Here is a 16,239-nt window from a genome sequence, read left to right as displayed (position 1 = left end):
CTATGAAGAACAGTGACCTCTCTCAGATCCCACAGACAAGGAGCTGCATGCCCATGTGTGACCAGCAGGTTGAAGGGGGTGATCCTGCCCCTCTACTCTGCTCTCGTGAGACCCCCCTTGCAGCACTGTGTGCAGTTCTGGTGTCCCCAACATAAGAAGGACATGGAGCTGTTGGAGCAAGGCCAGAGGAGGCCTCCAGCCAGAGGATGCTCAGGGGCTGGAGCACCTCCTGTATGGAGCCAGGCTGAGAACACTGGGATTGTTCAGCCTGGAGAAGAGAAGCTGCAGGGAGACCTCAGAGCAGCTTCCAGTGTCTGAAGGGGGCTACAAGGATGCCGAGGAGGGACTCTTCATTAGGGACTGCAGTGACAGGACAAGGGGTGATGGGTTCAGACTGAAGCAGGGGAAGTTCAGGTTGGATCTAAGGCAGAAGCTCTTCCCTGTGAGGGTGCTGAGGTGCTGGCACAGGGTGCCCAGAGAAGCTGTGGCTGCCCCATCCCTGGCAGTGTTCAAGGCCAGGTTGGACACAGGGGCTTGGAGCAAGCTGCTCTAGTGGAAGGGGTCCCTGCCCGTGGCAGGGGTTGGAGCTGGAGGAGCTTTAAGGTCCCTTCCAACTCGAACCAGTCTGGGATTCTATGAAATGAAGAGAAAACTTGGTGTGGTTACAGCTGTTGGTGAATATTTTAGTATGGAACCAGGTGAGCCCCTGTGTAGATTGTACCCTGGATGGACACCACATAAGGGTGGAATTGGCCCCTTGTGTGAGGGCTTCTGCTTAGCTTTTGAGTGGGAATCGATTCATACAGTGAAGTGAATTGTTTTGATAGTTCTCCAGTGGGTTTCAGACACTGCTTGGGCGGTTCATGAGGACTGTGCTTTGTCCACCGTGGTTATGGGGATTGGGATTTCCCTGAAAGGGAACAGGGAGAGCAGAGACATGCAATGATCTGGGGTTTGAGGGAGCATTCCGGCTGCTCTGCCGGGGGAAGGCAGCAGAGCTACGCAGCAGCTCCCCAGATGATGGAAATGGACTGCACAGGGAGCAGCCAGTTTGGAGTGGATTTGGAGAAATAAAGTGGGTGGACCAGATCTGGATGCTCACATCTGATTCCTTGGTAGCTGCAGGCCCAATAACCATTCAAAAAGCCATTAAAGCAGCTTTTAGTTTCTTCCTCTCAATAAAATTGCGTGAACTTGACAAGCATGACGGGTCCCCTCCGCTGCTGTTGTCTCGCTGCCAGGCTGCATGGGGGAGAAAATGAACCAGAAATGAAGAGGCCGTGTGCTAATCTGAGATTTATTGCAGGGTTTTGTCTATGAACCTTTTCCACAACCAGTGGGACTTCGTTGTCATGCCCTTAGCTAAGCAAACCCTGCTTTTCCCTTTGTTCCCACTGAACTGTGGATGGCATTAATGGACAACACAAAACCCCACGGGTCATGAGGCCAATTGCAAATACGTATTTGTGTGACCCCTGGGGTGTGCAGGACCCAGCTTTGGGGTCATGAGCCTGCTCTGAGATAAATAAGCCACTGGTGCAGGTTTGTTGGTGGGGTTGAGCAGCCAGGGTTGGCTCATGGAGCTGTGAGTACTCAGCACCGTGTAATCAAGGCTCTGGTGTGGGAGGTTTCAGCTTTTGGTGGTCTCTAAAAGCTCTGAGCTATCAGTGGGGGTCTCAAGTGAAAAGCCCACAAGTCCAAATCACACAGATAGACAGGGCACAAACTTGTTTCTAGGTTAGTCCATTAACCGAGGCATTAGCTGTTCTTGTCCTGTGGAGCAGAACACATTAGCAGGGCTTTACTCCAAGCACAGCTCCATCCAGCCCCTTGTGCAGTCAGCGGGTTGAGGCTGGTGGGTGCCTCCCTGTACCCCGCTCAGATGGGTTTGGACATGCAGAGGGGCTGGATGAGGCCAAATGTGCAACCTCCAAACCCTGCAGGGAAGGTGATTCTTTGTCATTAACTACTGATAGATCTGGGGACAGGGAGCTCGTTCCTGGCTGCAGCAGCTTGTTCTGCTCCCGGGAATACCTTTGCTGTAGCTCATCTGTCTGAATTTTCCTGCCTTCCCTTACCCTTGGGATGCTGCCTGGGGCCGCAGGGCTGTGAAGTGCAGTGGTTTTTTACAAGTCTGGCAGCAGGAGCAGGCAGAGCCATGCAGGACTCACCAGATCCCCTTGCTGGGCACGCCACTGAGCTGCTGTCTTCGGGATGGCAACCCCTGAGCTGCCTGCTTGCATTGAGGCTCTGAAGGCTGCAGCTGGCTGCTCCCAGGATGGCCAGCATGAGGCTTCTTGATCCTTTTTTATTCTGCCTGAAAAGGGGAAATTGGTGTTGAGGCTAAGGAAGGTGCAGTCTCTGTTTGCAGGCTTGCTTTGTATTGTCTCTGTTGGCTGGGTCTGTGGTAAGCTGGATGCATCTCCCATCTCCCACATCCAGGCATTTGTTTGCCAGAAGTAAAGCAATAGCAGTGGCAGCAAAATCCTTGATAAGATGCAAATTGTCTTGAATGTACTGAAGGGAAAAAGAGCTTTGTATGCATTAATGTAAGAAAAGCTGGATGCTTTGGCTCATGCAGCTGAAGGCGCTCTGCTGTAGATGTTTTCAGAAGCCTTTGTAGTCTGGAAAAGCTGTGTTTGGGTTTTGCATCTGTTGTTTTTAATAGCAAACACATTCTGGTCCCCGACTTCCCTGCAGTCCATTGCTTGTCTTTAATACAGGGTTTAGTAACAGAGGCAGCACTTGTGTTAGCCTGAGCTTAGTGCAGCAGTCGGGGTTCATTCGGCTGCATTGCTGGCTGGACAAGACCATGCGTCCTATATGACACTTCCTTTGCCTGGGGCCTTTCCTTGGCTGGAAGGAGAGGATGGCCTGGAGCCAGGCTCTGTGCGAGAACCAGCGTCTGAAAATTGGGTAGTTAAGTGCCTGCAGAGCGTCCTCCTGGTGGAGGGATGCTGGCAGGTTGCAGCAGCTCTGCTTTTGGCATGCTTGCCTTTGGGGTCACCGAACTAGCAGGAGGGGACGCCGCCTTCCCACAGTGTACCCTCTGACTGTGCTGTTTGTGCCTTTAATGAGAAACCTGGAGCCTTCCAGGCTGTTTAATTACAGAGCAAGATGTGAAGCATGACTAAAGCGACCCTGTCTCTAAAAGCCTGTTTCTGCAGGCGGGTCGGCTGCGCCAGCATCCTCCGGGGCAGCCCAGCCAAGGGCACGGGTCACTGGCAGAGTACTGCCCTGCATGAGGGCAATGCAGAGGGCACAGGTGGGGTTCAGAGGTGCCCCTCACGGTCGCGTGTATTTGGGCCTTTCCACAGAAAGCTGTTTGGCTCTGAGGAAGAGTGGGGAATAAAGCCCCTCCAGGCTGTCTGCAGCCGGTCTCTGCCTGCCTGGAGAGCGGGAGAGGGGGATTCACCTTCCCCGCTTTCAGGTGTCTGCAGCCGGGCTGACGGTTCAGGCTCTTTGGGTTGCCGGTGGGGGTGGAAGAGGGCTCATCTGGGTGTGTGTTTACCCTTGTGTAGATGAAGCTGCCCCAGGGCAGGTTTAGATGGAGCTGAGGAACAATTCCTGCCCCAGAGGGTGCTCAGGCATTGGAACAGGCTGCCCAGGGCAGGGCTGCAGTCACCGTCCCTGCAAGTGTTCACACAGCGTGGAGACGAGGCCTCAGTGCCATGGGTTAGGGGTGGCCTGGGCAGTGCTGGGGTAAGGGTTGGACTGGATGAGCTGAAAGGGCTTTCCCGAGCTCATTGATGCCATGGTTCTGTGATGGGGAGGTGCTGGGGGGAACGGGGGGTTCCGATCTTCCCCACTCCCCCAGCGTGGAGGGAATCAAGAGCTTTGGCCTGGTGCAGTCCTGAGCTGCGCTCGCCCTGCTCAGCCCAATAGCAGAGAGGGGCGCGAGGTAAAACGCAGTTGTCACAGGGAATAAAGTCTGGGGTAGGTCTGTGATCCTGAGCAGCGTTTCTGCGGCTGCTGCAGGAGCACGGAGCTCACAGCAGGGCTTGTCCCTGAGAGCTTTCCTCTCCCCCACCTCGGGCCTTTGCTGGTCCCGTCCTCAGAGGGCCTGGAGGGGGGCCGGGACCGCTCGAACCCCTCCACGGGCACTTGGAGCTGGCAGCTTTTGGCCTGGTTTGGTGCCGACCTCTGCCAGTGCCGAAGGGGAGCGGCTCTGCTGAAGTTCTGCAGCCTCCCTCTGAGCAGCGCTGTGTAACCAGAGGCTGTTTCAGCGGGTGGTGATCGCCTCGCTCCCCTTTCCTCCGTGCCCGTGGCTGTCCCATCCGTGGCGCAGCAGAGAAGTGGCTCTTGCCTGGATCGGGGCAGAGCCTTCAGGAGCCCAGTGCCCGGTGCGAGCTGGTGATGCAGAGGTCAGGAAGGACGGGGCTGAAAGCAGGTGGGATCCCAGAGTCCTTGGGGTTGGAAGGGCCCTCTGGAGATCATGCGGGGCAACCCCTGCCGAGGCAAGGCCACCCAGAGCAGGGCACCCAGGAACGTGTCCATGGTGTGTTTGAACGTCTCCGGGGAGGGAGGCTCCACATCCCCCCTGCAGCTCTGCACCCTCAGTGGGGAGGAGTTCTTCCTCCTGTCGAGGTTAAAACCTCTGGTGCTTTAGCTCATGGGCAGGAGAGGCAGGGAAGGACCCAGCTGGGTCACCACGGCTGAGAACCCCCCTTGCTTAGGGGCTTTTTGTGCCAAGCCATTGCTGGTTGAGCAGAGGTGGCTCTGCAGGAGCAGAGAGCAGGGCACTGCCTAAACCGGAGGCCATCGCTGTGCCAGAGGAGCGCGACTCAGAGGCAAGGGGCAGCGGTGGTCCAGGCAGAGCATCTCTGGCCCTTGGCTTTTGTCTGTGAAATGCAAACAGGTTTAAAGTCTGTTTTAAACAGCTCATCTGTGGGGTTGGCAGAGGTTAAAAGATCTCCAGTGTGTTTGTGTTTGTGTGGTTTAGTGGCAGATTATTTTCTTTTTCATAGGAGATAAACCTGGATGGGTTTAAAGGACGTTTCTCTAAGCGGAGGCTCATGCTCTGTAGGCTGTAATGATTTATTCGGAACTATGCTCTGTCTATCCTTGTTAAGTACCCTGAGAATACGACTGGCACTGAGGGAATTTAATGTGACACATAAAAGTAAAGAGTGTTGAAGAAAGCTGAAGGCTTTACAGTATTTAACCAGCTTGGATCCTCGCTCCATAGCAAGCCATTTTCCTTGAATTTGAGATGCCAAAAGTGGGAGAACACCTATTGCCTTGGGCCTGGCACTGTGTCAGCATAAACCAGGCTTCCTGGAGAGTGCCAGCTTGAAACGTGGCTGTGCTAAAGTGGATTAGCACCAGAAAGGCTCAACGTTGGAAAATGAGCGTGATTAAAATTAAATAGGATCAGCAAGCTTGTTTAATTTTTATACAGGACTATTACACATCACCACTGTCACAGCTCATTTGGCTGCCACCCGTCCCTGCTGTACGGGCTGGGGCTTGAAGTGTTTGCTGTGAGCTGTGCCCTTGCTCACATCCTCCTCCAGCTCCTGCACCTGCTGCCACCATCTCCTAACAGAGCCCTTAAGCACCAGAGCACCCAGATGGGGCAGGCTGGGGGAGCAGGGTGGGCTGAGGTGTTAGGAACAGCAGGTTTCAGGTACCCAAGGTGTGGTGTTAACCTGCTGCAGGGACTTCAGTAGCTCAGTCCCTTCCTGTGCTTGCCTTTGCAGGCAGGGCAGTAGTGCTTTGCTCGCCAGGCTTACAGGAGAAATCGCATCACTTGCTCTAGCCACCTCCTGACCATTTAAAAAAGCCCTTTCAAAGCTCTCTCCCTTTAGTAGATTAATTCCTTGCACATATTCTGCTTCCCAGGGACCTTCATGCGGAAACACTTGTGCAAGGTAAGGCGCGTGCAGGGAGTTAAGCTGCCTTTAATCCTTTCCCTCTTCCCCTGAACTGAGCACACAATCCCCTGCTGTTACAGGAATCCACATTTAAATGTCGCTCTGTAGCTTAAAATCTGTGAGCAAGAAAGGGGAGGGATGTTCCAATTTGTTGTGGTGGGATGCTGCTGCCAACAAGCTGGAGCGATCACTGCTTCTGACAGCAGCAGCCTCCTTACGTTGCATTGCTCTCAATGCAGAGGAGCCTGGCGCTGCTCTTGCACCAAACGGGCACCCTTGGAGCCTAAACCAACAAAATGCCCTTTAAAATTAGGTTTTAATGTATTTGTAATTTACCAGGTGCATAGAACAGCTCGTGTGACATGGTTACATCCTTGCAGAGGGCTCTGGGGGCAGCATTGCCCCCAGGCTGAGACCCGGGGGTTTCGCATGGCCTTGCCTGCAGGATGTGGGGTGCAAGAGAGGCAGTGTGGCCCCGTGCCCCTGCAGGATGATCTGCAGAGGTCCCTTCCAACCTGAATGATTCTGGGGTTCTGTGAGCCAGGCACCACTTGGCTGCAGGCCTGGCTCTGTGAAATGCACCCAGTGACTCTCTTCAGGCCATCCCCAAAGGACTGCCCCGGGTGCTTGTCCAGGGGCACCTGAAAGGGAGGGGGCAGAGGGAAGGGCTGTTCCTCCTCCTCTGCCACTTTCTGGTGGGTGCCACTGCTTTCGGGTTTGGCTGTGGTATTTAAAGCAGGTAGTGTATGGCACAGAGGGTTGGAACTAGATGATCGTAAGGTCCTTTCCAACCCGAACTATTCTATGATTCTGTTCTATGTAGTGTGTGTATTTGCAGCAGGCAGTGTGTGATATGTAGTGTGTGGTACGTAGTGTGTGGTGTGTAGTGTGTGTATTTACAGCAGGCAGTGTGTGGTGTGTAGTGTGTGTATTTACAGCAGGCAGTGTGTGGTATGTAGTGTGCGGTGTGTGGTGTGTAGTGTGTGGTGTGTGGTGTGCGATGTGTGGTGTGTAGTGTGTGATGTGTGGTGTGTAGTGTGTGGTGTGTGGTGTGTGGTGTGCGATGTGTGGTGTGTAGTGTGTGATGTGTGGTGTGTAGTGTGTGGTGTGTAGTGTGTGTATTTACAGCAGGTAGTACATAGCTGAAATACTGCAGAAACTACCAAAAGGCTGGAATACAGAACATTTGCTGCCCTTTACAGAGGACCCTTGGCAATCTTCCCCTCTCCTTTCCCTCCTGCAGCCGCGGCCGGTCTGTTCTGCAGCCTGCATCGCCCTGCAGCAGCAGATTGCCCCATGGCCAGTTTTAATTAGGTTTCTCTTATAAAACCCGAATGTGGAACAGCGAAGCTCTGTCAGCTCAGACCTTCAGCTGGGGCTCTCCTGAGAGCAGAGGGAGGCAGGGCTGGGGAGAGGGCTCTGGGCTCAAGCTGAAGCCTCTGTCAAACAGCTCTTGCAGCCATGGGGAGACGTGCCCGCGCTTCCCACTGACCTCTCCCCAGGTACGAGGGGCTGGGAAGCAGGTTGTGATGGAAGATCTTAAGGGAGGTAAATCAGTGTGCTCTGCATGCGTCTGCTGCTGCTCTGCAGGAGAAAAGGGGGCAAAAAATGGGCTTAAACAGAGCAGTGTGCGTTGACTCGCTGCCAGTGGGGTGAGCTGCTCCCCTGCCCAAGGAATGGAGGATAAATCCAACCTTTGCCAGTTTGCCGGATCTCATGGAAGAAAATCAGGTTTTTCTGTGGCTGTGGAGGGAGCCTGGGCAGAGCCAAGTGCCCTACTCGGGCACCAGGGGTGGAGGGGAGCTGGGGTTTACTTGGGGCTTGCTATGCAGCGATTAAAGCATCAAACAGGGAGGTGGCTGTGAGCAATGGCTGAAATCTGATGGCTGGAGGAGGAGGAGGTTGCGCTGAGCAGGCTGCAGGAGGGAGAGAGGGGATGGCAGTGCTCTGCCCCACGGATGCTGTCTGTGCTGCTGCCCCTCTCGTGTCAGCCCTCAGTTCATGGGGCAGAGCTGCCATCCTTGGGACCCTCCTCCTCCTGCTCTGGGGCCATACTGGTAGGTGAGGTCAGGAGGCTGCTGTAGTGCACGATCTCTGCTCCTGTTGTCCTCCACTGCCATGTCACCTCTTCCTGTCCTTGCAGGGCTGCAATGTCATGGAAGACCAGGACCTTCGGGACATTGGGATCAGTGACCCACAGCACCGGCGGAAGCTGCTCCAGGCCGCTCGCTCCCTCCCGAAGGTCAGTGCTGTCACCATCATGTGAAGCAGGGAGGGGGCATTGCCCGGTGGGGTGGAAGCAGAGGAAGCAGAAGCCAGTCCCTGTAACTCCAAGGATCACAAGGGTTGTGGGAAGGGTTTTGGGAATAACAAGGAGGAGGAAGAGTATATTCATCTGCCAAGCTACGTGGATGGGATGACTGCAGGGGAGAGGGTGGCTGTCCCTTCTGCCAGTCTTGATCCCAAGTGCGTTTCCTATTTATAGGGTGACTTTTTTCCTTTAAAGCTTCTAGTGGGGATGATGATGGCCTTTAAACTGCTTTTAATTGGTGCTGTATGCCTGGGGCTTTTAACCCCTATCTTGTGCTTTTACAGTTGAAACCCCTGGGCTGTGATGGGAACAGCCAGCCTTCAGTTCCTGCATGGCTCGACTCCTTGGGGCTGCAGGATTACATCCAGTCCTTCCTCTCGAGTGGCTACAGCTCTATTGACACTGTGAAAAACCTCTGGGAGCTTGAAATAGTAAATGTGAGTGTTACCCTGCTGCCATGCAGTGAGGTCCTGCCCATGTTCTCTCTGGGGCTTTGACTTGCAGTGAGTCACAGAACCCCAGAATCATTAAGGTTGAAAGGGACCTCTGGAGATCATCTGGTCCAGTCCCCTGCTCTTCTTAACCAGGCCCAGCTCCCACAGTCTCTCATAAAAGAGATGCTCCAAACCCCTGATCACCCTGGTGCCCTCCGCTGGACCCTCTCCAGTAGCTCCTTGTCTCTCTTGTACTGAGGAGCCCAGAACTGGACACAGTGCTCCAGATGTGGCCTCACCAGGGTCAAGCAGAGGTGGAGGATCCCCTTCCTCAACCTGCTGCCACACTCCTGATGCACCCCAGGATACTCTTGTCCCTCCTGGCTCAAGGGTACACTGCAGCTCATGGTCAACTTGTCATCCACCAGCAAGCCCAGGTCCTTCTCAGCTGAGCTGCTCTTTAGTAGGTCAGCCCCAACCTGTGCTGGTACTTGGAGTCCTTCCTCCCCAGGCACAGAACCCTGCACTGGCCCTGGTTGACCCTCATTAGGTTTCTCCTTACCCAATTCTCCAGCCTATTGAGGTCCCGCTGAATGGCAGCACAGCCTTCAGACGTGTTACACAGGAACAGCACAGCTCCAGGAGGGGAAGCTTTGCTTGTGCCCAGGGCAGGAAAACCCCCAGTGACCGTGGGCTGTCCCTGCAGGTGCTGAAGGTGAACCTGCTGGGCCATCGGAAGCGGATCATCGCCTCCCTGGCAGACAGACCGTACGAGGAGCCACCAGCAAAGCCACCGCGCTTCTCGCAGCTGAGAGTGAGTCAGTGTTTGTGTCCCTGCCCGGGTCTGTGCAGGACGTGCTCAGCACTGGCTGGGAGCTTCCCTCTGCCCTTCACTTCCATCCCTTTCTTCACAGAGCTAAACCTGAGTCTGCCAGGAATAACTGTTCCCTCTCTAATGAGCAGCTCTCACCCTTGGGGACTCAGGGATGTGTTGAGGATGTTTACTGAGAGCTCAGGTCCTGGCTGGGTATCGAGGCTCAGAGCTCAGCCATGTTCAGCTTTCCTCTGCTGCTCTCATGCACAGGAAATTCTGCTTAGCAAAATCAATAAAAAAGGGGGGGAACCCCACTACAATGTCAATATTGAAGTTAAAACTTCTTTGAAGGTAAGGATTGAGAGTAATAAGCATAGAGAGTGATCTTTGAAAACTGCATTGCTGTGGAAAAGAAGGAAAGGATAAAACCTAAAGAGGTTGTTTCTCATTAAAAGTAATCAGTCTGACCTGGCAGCTTGGGTTCCTCCTGGTTCTCAGATACTGGGTGGTTTGGAAGGAAGTTCTCGAAGCACTGAGGCAACTGCACATCTGGCTGCGTGGAGGAGGAGGTGTTTGCTGTTAACAGTTCCCATGGATGCACCTTGGCTGCTGCTGGGGATAGTGCAGAGCCCAGAACTCCCACTCCGTGGGCAAGCAGAACTTGGGGAATAACAGCCCGGCTGGCTCTGGCTTGGCCGGAGCACCCGGAGCTCTTGGCCAGAGTTAAAACAGATAACAGCTGTGATTTTGTCCTGTCCACTTCCTGCCCCACAACAGCGAATGTCGCCGTTGGTTTGTTCAGTTGTGCTCTAGCGGAAGTGGTGAAGGAGTTTACCCACACTGGGCTTTATTCTGTGTGGGTCAAACTGCATCTTCCTGTGTAAAACAAAGCTCAAGTGTGTGCACACAGCAGTGCTGGAAGTAGTGATGTGGCCAGTTGTATCAGCTTTTCACCTTCATCTACTCCAGCGACCCAGGCAGCAAATCCTCGCACAGGCGTGACCCTGCTGTTGAAATCATAGAATCAGAGTGGTTTGGCTTGGAAGGGACCTTAAGCTCATCCAGTCCCAACCCCCTGCCATAGGCAGGGACACCTTCCACTAGACCATGTCACCCAAGGGCCTGTCCAACTCGGCTTTCAGAAATGAGAGCTGGGAGATGATGTTCAGCCCTTGCAGGTCAGGTTCTGGCTGCCTCCCCATGGGAAGCATTAGGCAGCTCCTTCAGTCAGGTGCCTCTATGCAAGGTGGGTGCCTGCACTGAATAGAGAGCTGAACAGAGCTGACTTTCTTCCCCTTGTTTCCTGGCCAGATGTAAGGCAGCCTTCCCACAGGGAGGAATGTGGCACGGCTCAGCTGGGATGGGATGCAGCTGGGACCTGTTCTGATTGTGCTGGTTGGGAGTCTGAGATCTCTCTACCTGGGCTGGTTGGGCTTCTCTCACTCTTGCTGCACTCGATATGGATGGTGGTTTTTTGCTGTGGGATGTCAGGCCCTTGGTTATGGGGGTTGGCTGCCTCATTCACTGTTCTTCCTGAAAACTGGCATTTGAGAGAGGAGTTTGGCAAACCCCATTGATTTTGCAGTTCACCTGTGGCCTCAGGAGCAGGGCAGTGTGCCATGGAGTGGGAGCACAGCATCCTGCTTCCTCCCAGTGCTTGCAAATTAGCTTCCTGGAGCAGGAATTGGAGGTTCCCCATCCCAGACATCTGGTCCTTGCCCTGCACAGCTCTTCCCTCTTGTTTTGGATTCCCAAAGCTTTTCAATGAGCTGAAGTGAGTTGAGCTGCTATGTCCTGCTTATTTACATGGGATTTTATAGGAACTGAGGTTCTGGTGTAAAAAAAAGGGGATTTACCCTGATACTGCACTGGGAACGGGTGCTCAGGAGCCACGTACAAGCCCTGCACCTTCACCCCGCTGCCCTCTTCCAACTACAGAACCCCTGCTGGGCAGCAGGCAGCTGAGGATCCACTCCTGCAGGCACAGGGGGGTTGTCTGTGGGGGAGAGCAGTCCTTTGGTGCAGCCTCCACTGATTGCTATGCTCTACAAGGAGGCTGTGGGAGAGAATGGGCCATTTACAGCATTTCCTGGTGCTCCAGCTGGTGGGATCCGGAGCCTGGCTCTGGCGTGGGGAGCGGAAGATCGTCAATGGCAAATTAAGGCAGTCTGTTGAATAGGATTAATGTGTGTTGCAGCTGTGAGCTTCCCACTTTGTCTGCTGGGCTGGCTGGCACGTCCAGGCCGTGGATCTTGCCTGCAGTAAGAGCCAGGCTGTCGGGCATCTGGGCTGGGCTCTTGCAGGGCTCCCAGGGCTTTTCTCCTGGGGTGGCTTAGCAGCAGCAGCAGCTTCAAGTGCCTTGCTTAGTGCTTTAGTGGAGCCTGTTCCTCTGTAACCACCCTGGCCAAGGCTCAGTGTCTCTCCTGGGATGCTCTCAGCAGAAGGGGCTGCACAGCCGTCCTGGAGCAAACCCAGGGGTATTGTGTGGCAAACAAATGGTGGGATGGGAGGACAGGGAGGCAGGAGCCTGCAGAGCAGGAGCTGACCCCCTTAACTCTGCTCAGTGCGCGCTGGCACTGTTGAGGGGATGAGGAGTGTCTCAGCTAAGCACGGGCTGACTGGGGTTCGTGGTGTGCGCTTGTTTCAGTGCCAGGACCTGATGTCCCAGGCGTCGTCCCCCCTGAGCCAGAACGACTCCTGCACGGGCAGATCTGCTGATCTGCTGCTGCCCTGCGGGGACACCGGCAAGAGGCAGCAGGACCGAGGCACCGAGGCTGCTCCCTACTCCAGAGCTGAGCGCTACAAAGCCCAGGTCAGCGGGTGCTTCTGCGTGTCCTCAGGGCCCCTCTGTGCAGCTCAGTGCAGGATCCCCCCTCTCTGGAGCCAGTGAGGAGTCGGGATGACACAGAGGTGTCGGGGGGTCAGGCACAGAGTCCACAGGCATCAGAGCCAGCACTGTCACTGGCAGCATCCTGCCTCCTCCCAGCCCCTTGGGAGTGGGACTTGGCCATGGCCATTTTGAACCTCAGTTGCATCCAGCCCAAGAACGCTCCCAAGGTCTGTGTTTCAACCCCAGCTGGACCTGTTGTGGCTTCACATCATGTTTCTTGCCCTGCAGGAGGACCGTCGGGAGTCAAAGCTGACCCTGCGCCCCCCCAGTCTGGCTGCCCCCTACGCCCCAGTCCAGAACTGGCAGCACCAGCCAGAGAAGCTCATCTTCGAGTCCTGCGGGTATGAGGCCAATGTAAGTGTCTTTTGACTCGTGGGGTGTTGAGGATGAGGAGGCTCCAGGGTCAGGTTGTTGTTGCTTCCTCCGTCCCTGAGTGACCTGCCCCTCCCCATCCATCATCTCTTGAGACCCCACTTGCAGCACTGTGTGCAGTTCTGGTATCCCCAGCATAAGAAGGACATGGAGCTGCTGGAGGAGGCCACGAGGATGCTCAGGGGCTGGAGCACCTCCTGTATGGAGCCAGGCTGAGAACACTGGGGCTGTTCAGCCTGGAGAAGAGAAGCTGCGTGGAGACCTCAGAGCAGCTTCCATGTCTGAAGGGGGCTCCAAGGCTGCTGGAGAGGGACTCTTCATCAGGGACTGTAGTGATAGGACAAGGGGTGATGGGTTCAAACTGAAACAGGGGAAGTTCAGGTTAGATCTAAGGCAGAAGCTCTTCCCTGTGAGGGTACTGAGGCGCTGGCACAGGGTGCCCAGAGAAGCTGTGGCTGCCCCATCCCTGTCAGTGTTCAAGGCCAGGTTGGACACAGGGGCTTGGAGCAAGCTGCTCTAGTGGAAGGGGTCCCTGCCCATGGCAGGGGTTGGAGCTGGGGAAGCTTCAACCCAAACCAGGCTGGGATTCTGTGATCAATGGCTATTGGCTGCTCTTGGGCCATGACATTCCCTTGGCTGTTGCAGGGTTTTTTGCCTGAAGCCTTTAACATCTCTCTCTCTCCCAAACAGTACCTGGGCTCCATGTTGATCAAAGACCTCCGGGGGACAGAGTCTACGCAGGATGCCTGTGCCAAGATGAGGGTACGGAAGCCATGGGTACAGGGGGGCTTCACTCACAGGATGTGGTGGGTGATGTGGAGATCTCGGGGAGTTGTGGCTCCCCAAATGGGGAGGTCTCAGTGAAATTGTGGATCCCCAAACCCTGCCCATGGGCAGAGCAGGGCCCCAGAGCACCCATAACAGGTTATGCTATTGCTGCTGAACTCCCCCCAGCACTTCCCCATAGCTGGAAGGTCTGTGCAGTGGGAGAACTGGTGTTTTCCCTGGGGAAAGGGGTGCTGGGTGCATTTCAGGTTTTCCTTCTCCTGGTCCAGGACCCCCAAAGCCTGCTTTTGTGGGGCCTGGGGTTTCTGGGATGGACTGGGGCCCTGGCAAAGGAGGGAGCATTTATTCACAACTGGTCACTTTAATGTTCTTGTTTCTGAAGAAATCCACAGAGCATATGAAGAAGATCCCGACCATTATACTGTCCATCACGTACAAAGGGGTGAAATTCATCGATGCCTCAAACAAGGTGAGCTTCAGGTGCCTTGGAGCTGGTGTCTGGAAGGACAAGACCTGCAGCCCCAGGGGATGCAGGTCACATTTCTTGGCTCAAGGAGCTACCTGGGCTATGGGAGAGCACCAAGGTGGTGGTGTTACCTGAACGCCAAAGGCTTGGCAGACTGGCTGTTTGTGGACCGCGTTTCCATTGATTCCTGCCATGGGAGGGAGCTAGAACTGGTCTGGCTGGGAGATTCCCCCTCTGCCAGTACCTGCTTTGCTTCCTGGCCCCGGTACACACGTGCCACAGCCACCAGGTGGTTTGCTGGGTATATTTGCCATCCCCAGAAGGGTGAGAAGTGCTTATGGTTGACCCTGACAGAATGTCATTGCTGAGCACGAGATCCGGAACATCTCCTGCGCTGCTCAGGACCCTGAGGATCTCTGCACCTTTGCCTACATCACCAAGGACCTGCAGACCAGCCACCACTACTGCCACGTCTTCAGCACCGTGGATGTGGTGAGTGTGTTACTGCATCTCCCAGCGTGTTGCGGTCCTTTGCAGCCCCCTTGTTTCAGCACTCAGCTTTGTTGGGCAGTCACAGACCAGGATCAAGGTTCTTTCACCTAAAATAAGCCTTTCAAAGTCCTGGTTCAAAATGCCTTTACTTTGGAGCTCTGTCGACAAACAGAACATTTGTGTGGCTTCGTTACTGTAGTCTCCAGTATAAAGAGAGTTTTCCCCTCCTGGGGAATATACAAAGCCCTAATACACTCTCAGCTATGCTGGGTGTAACAGGCTGATTTAACAGCCTTTCATTCACTGTATGAGGGGGAGCAGAACTTGCTTTTATTCTCAGGCAGAATCAGCTGTACCAGATGATCTGGCTTTTTTCTCTTTACAATGCAAACCGCTGCTAAACTGCTCTGTGTTTTGTGTGTTCTCTCCAAAGAACCTGACGTACGAGATCATCCTCACGTTGGGGCAGGCGTTCGAGGTGGCCTATCAGCTGGCCCTCCAAGCCCAGAGAGCAAAGCCCCTGGGTGCTGGGGCAGGAGAAGCCATTGAAACAAAATCTTCCAAACCGGTGCCTAAGCCACGAGCTGGCATGAGGAAATCTGCAGTGAGTGCCTGAGGGCCGGGGGGGATCTGGGATTTCCCTTGGGCTTAAACACCCACTTAAACCTTCCCCTTGGTGGTGAGGGGAGCCCAGGCACAGACAAGGTGCCTGTAGCTGCATAAAGGGTGCCTTTAGGTACAGATAGGGCACCCATAGCTGTAGGCACCACTGATGTTGCAGTGTCTGTGACTCTGGTAGCAGTCCTGCTGCAGTGTTAGGGCTTCCCCTGGTAGGATGAGCACAAGCCAAGGTGGGAATATCCTGGGTGGGATGTGATCTAAGTACCCTGTTGGGTCCAGTGCAGCTTCCATTGTGCAAACCCACCAGGGCCACAGTACATAGTAGATAACCTGCAGTTTGCAGTGTGGGAATGCTCCTGTAGCCAAAACCACCCAAGGCTGGAGCTGCTGAGGAGCAGAGACTGCTGCATAAGCCTTTGCCTTCCTTTAATGTCTCCTTTTGTCTGTGTTGTGCTTGCTCCCCCCGCTCAGGTGCCGCTCCCTCCCGACACCCGCTGTTGTTACTGTCACACGTGTACAACACACCGCCCCTCCTACCTGCCGCTGCAGTCTGTTAGTCCCGGAGCCAAGGTTCTTTACCCTTCTTCCTGCCACCTTCCGTTGTGATCCGACCTGGGCCACCCCAGCTGCCACCAGCCCGCCCGCCTCCCCGCTTCCCGTGCCTCTTGCTGTGCTCCTGTGTCCTGCCTCGCTGCTGTCTCCCCTCCCTGCTCGTTCCAGGGCCGTGCCATGGGCTCAGATGAACCCCAGGGATAAAGCACTCATGTCCTCATACCCTCCCCTGCTGATGTAGAGTGGCAGCTCTCAACTAACTGCGTTGCTCTTTCTGGTGTTGTTAACCTTCCTGTAGGATCCTGATTAAGGAGGACAAGATGAAAGAGCCGTGCTTGGTCAGGAGAGTAAATCACTTGGGAGTTCACCTGCCAGAGCTGTGTCCCCTCTCCCTCTGCCTCTTTTATTTTGCTTCTTACAGTGCCATCTTTATAGCACTCTGTATTTTTCATGCTTGTTTGTAGAAGGAAGTGAAGCTGTCACTAATGGTCACAGGGGCTTGCAGGCCTAACACAGGAGCTCTGCTCAAGGTGCTGGGTTGAGACTGATGTGGCTAGACATGCTTTAGCTCACATTTAGGACTCGGTGTGTGTGGGGAGCTGCTTCCCTGCACTCGTGCGTGGTT

The 16,239-nt window shown here is 54.7% G+C and overlaps 1 protein-coding gene across 8 annotated transcripts in view; it reads left to right on the top strand.

The window, feature by feature from the left end:
* The window catches only part of ANKS1A (ankyrin repeat and sterile alpha motif domain containing 1A), a 125,149-nt gene that overhangs the window by 88,839 nt on the left and 20,071 nt on the right, over positions 1-16,239 (top strand). For 5 of the 8 annotated variants that reach the window (XM_061442581.1, XM_061442584.1, XM_061442583.1 and 2 more), the window contains 10 exons: positions 8,020-8,118; positions 8,472-8,624; positions 9,328-9,435; positions 12,083-12,247; positions 12,554-12,679; positions 13,388-13,459; positions 13,866-13,952; positions 14,304-14,441; positions 14,875-15,045; positions 15,534-15,632. In XM_061442581.1, the coding sequence (XP_061298565.1) occupies positions 8,020-8,118; positions 8,472-8,624; positions 9,328-9,435; positions 12,083-12,247; positions 12,554-12,679; positions 13,388-13,459; positions 13,866-13,952; positions 14,304-14,441; positions 14,875-15,045; positions 15,534-15,632 (1,218 nt within the window). The remainder of the gene's footprint in view (positions 1-8,019; positions 8,119-8,471; positions 8,625-9,327; positions 9,436-12,082; positions 12,248-12,553; positions 12,680-13,387; positions 13,460-13,865; positions 13,953-14,303; positions 14,442-14,874; positions 15,046-15,533; positions 15,633-16,239) is intronic. The other 3 variants (XM_061442588.1, XM_061442587.1, XM_061442585.1) reach the window with 1 other exon arrangement.

The sequence above is a fragment of the Pezoporus flaviventris genome, unplaced genomic scaffold (genome assembly GCF_033815535.1).
Source record: "Pezoporus flaviventris isolate CSIRO_AGI_PZ_B2104156 unplaced genomic scaffold, CSIRO_AGI_Pfla_v1 ptg000228l, whole genome shotgun sequence".
NCBI lineage: Eukaryota > Metazoa > Chordata > Aves > Psittaciformes > Psittacidae > Pezoporus > Pezoporus flaviventris.
Note: the sequence above shows the minus strand (reverse complement) of the source record. Positions and strands in the feature narration are given on the sequence as shown.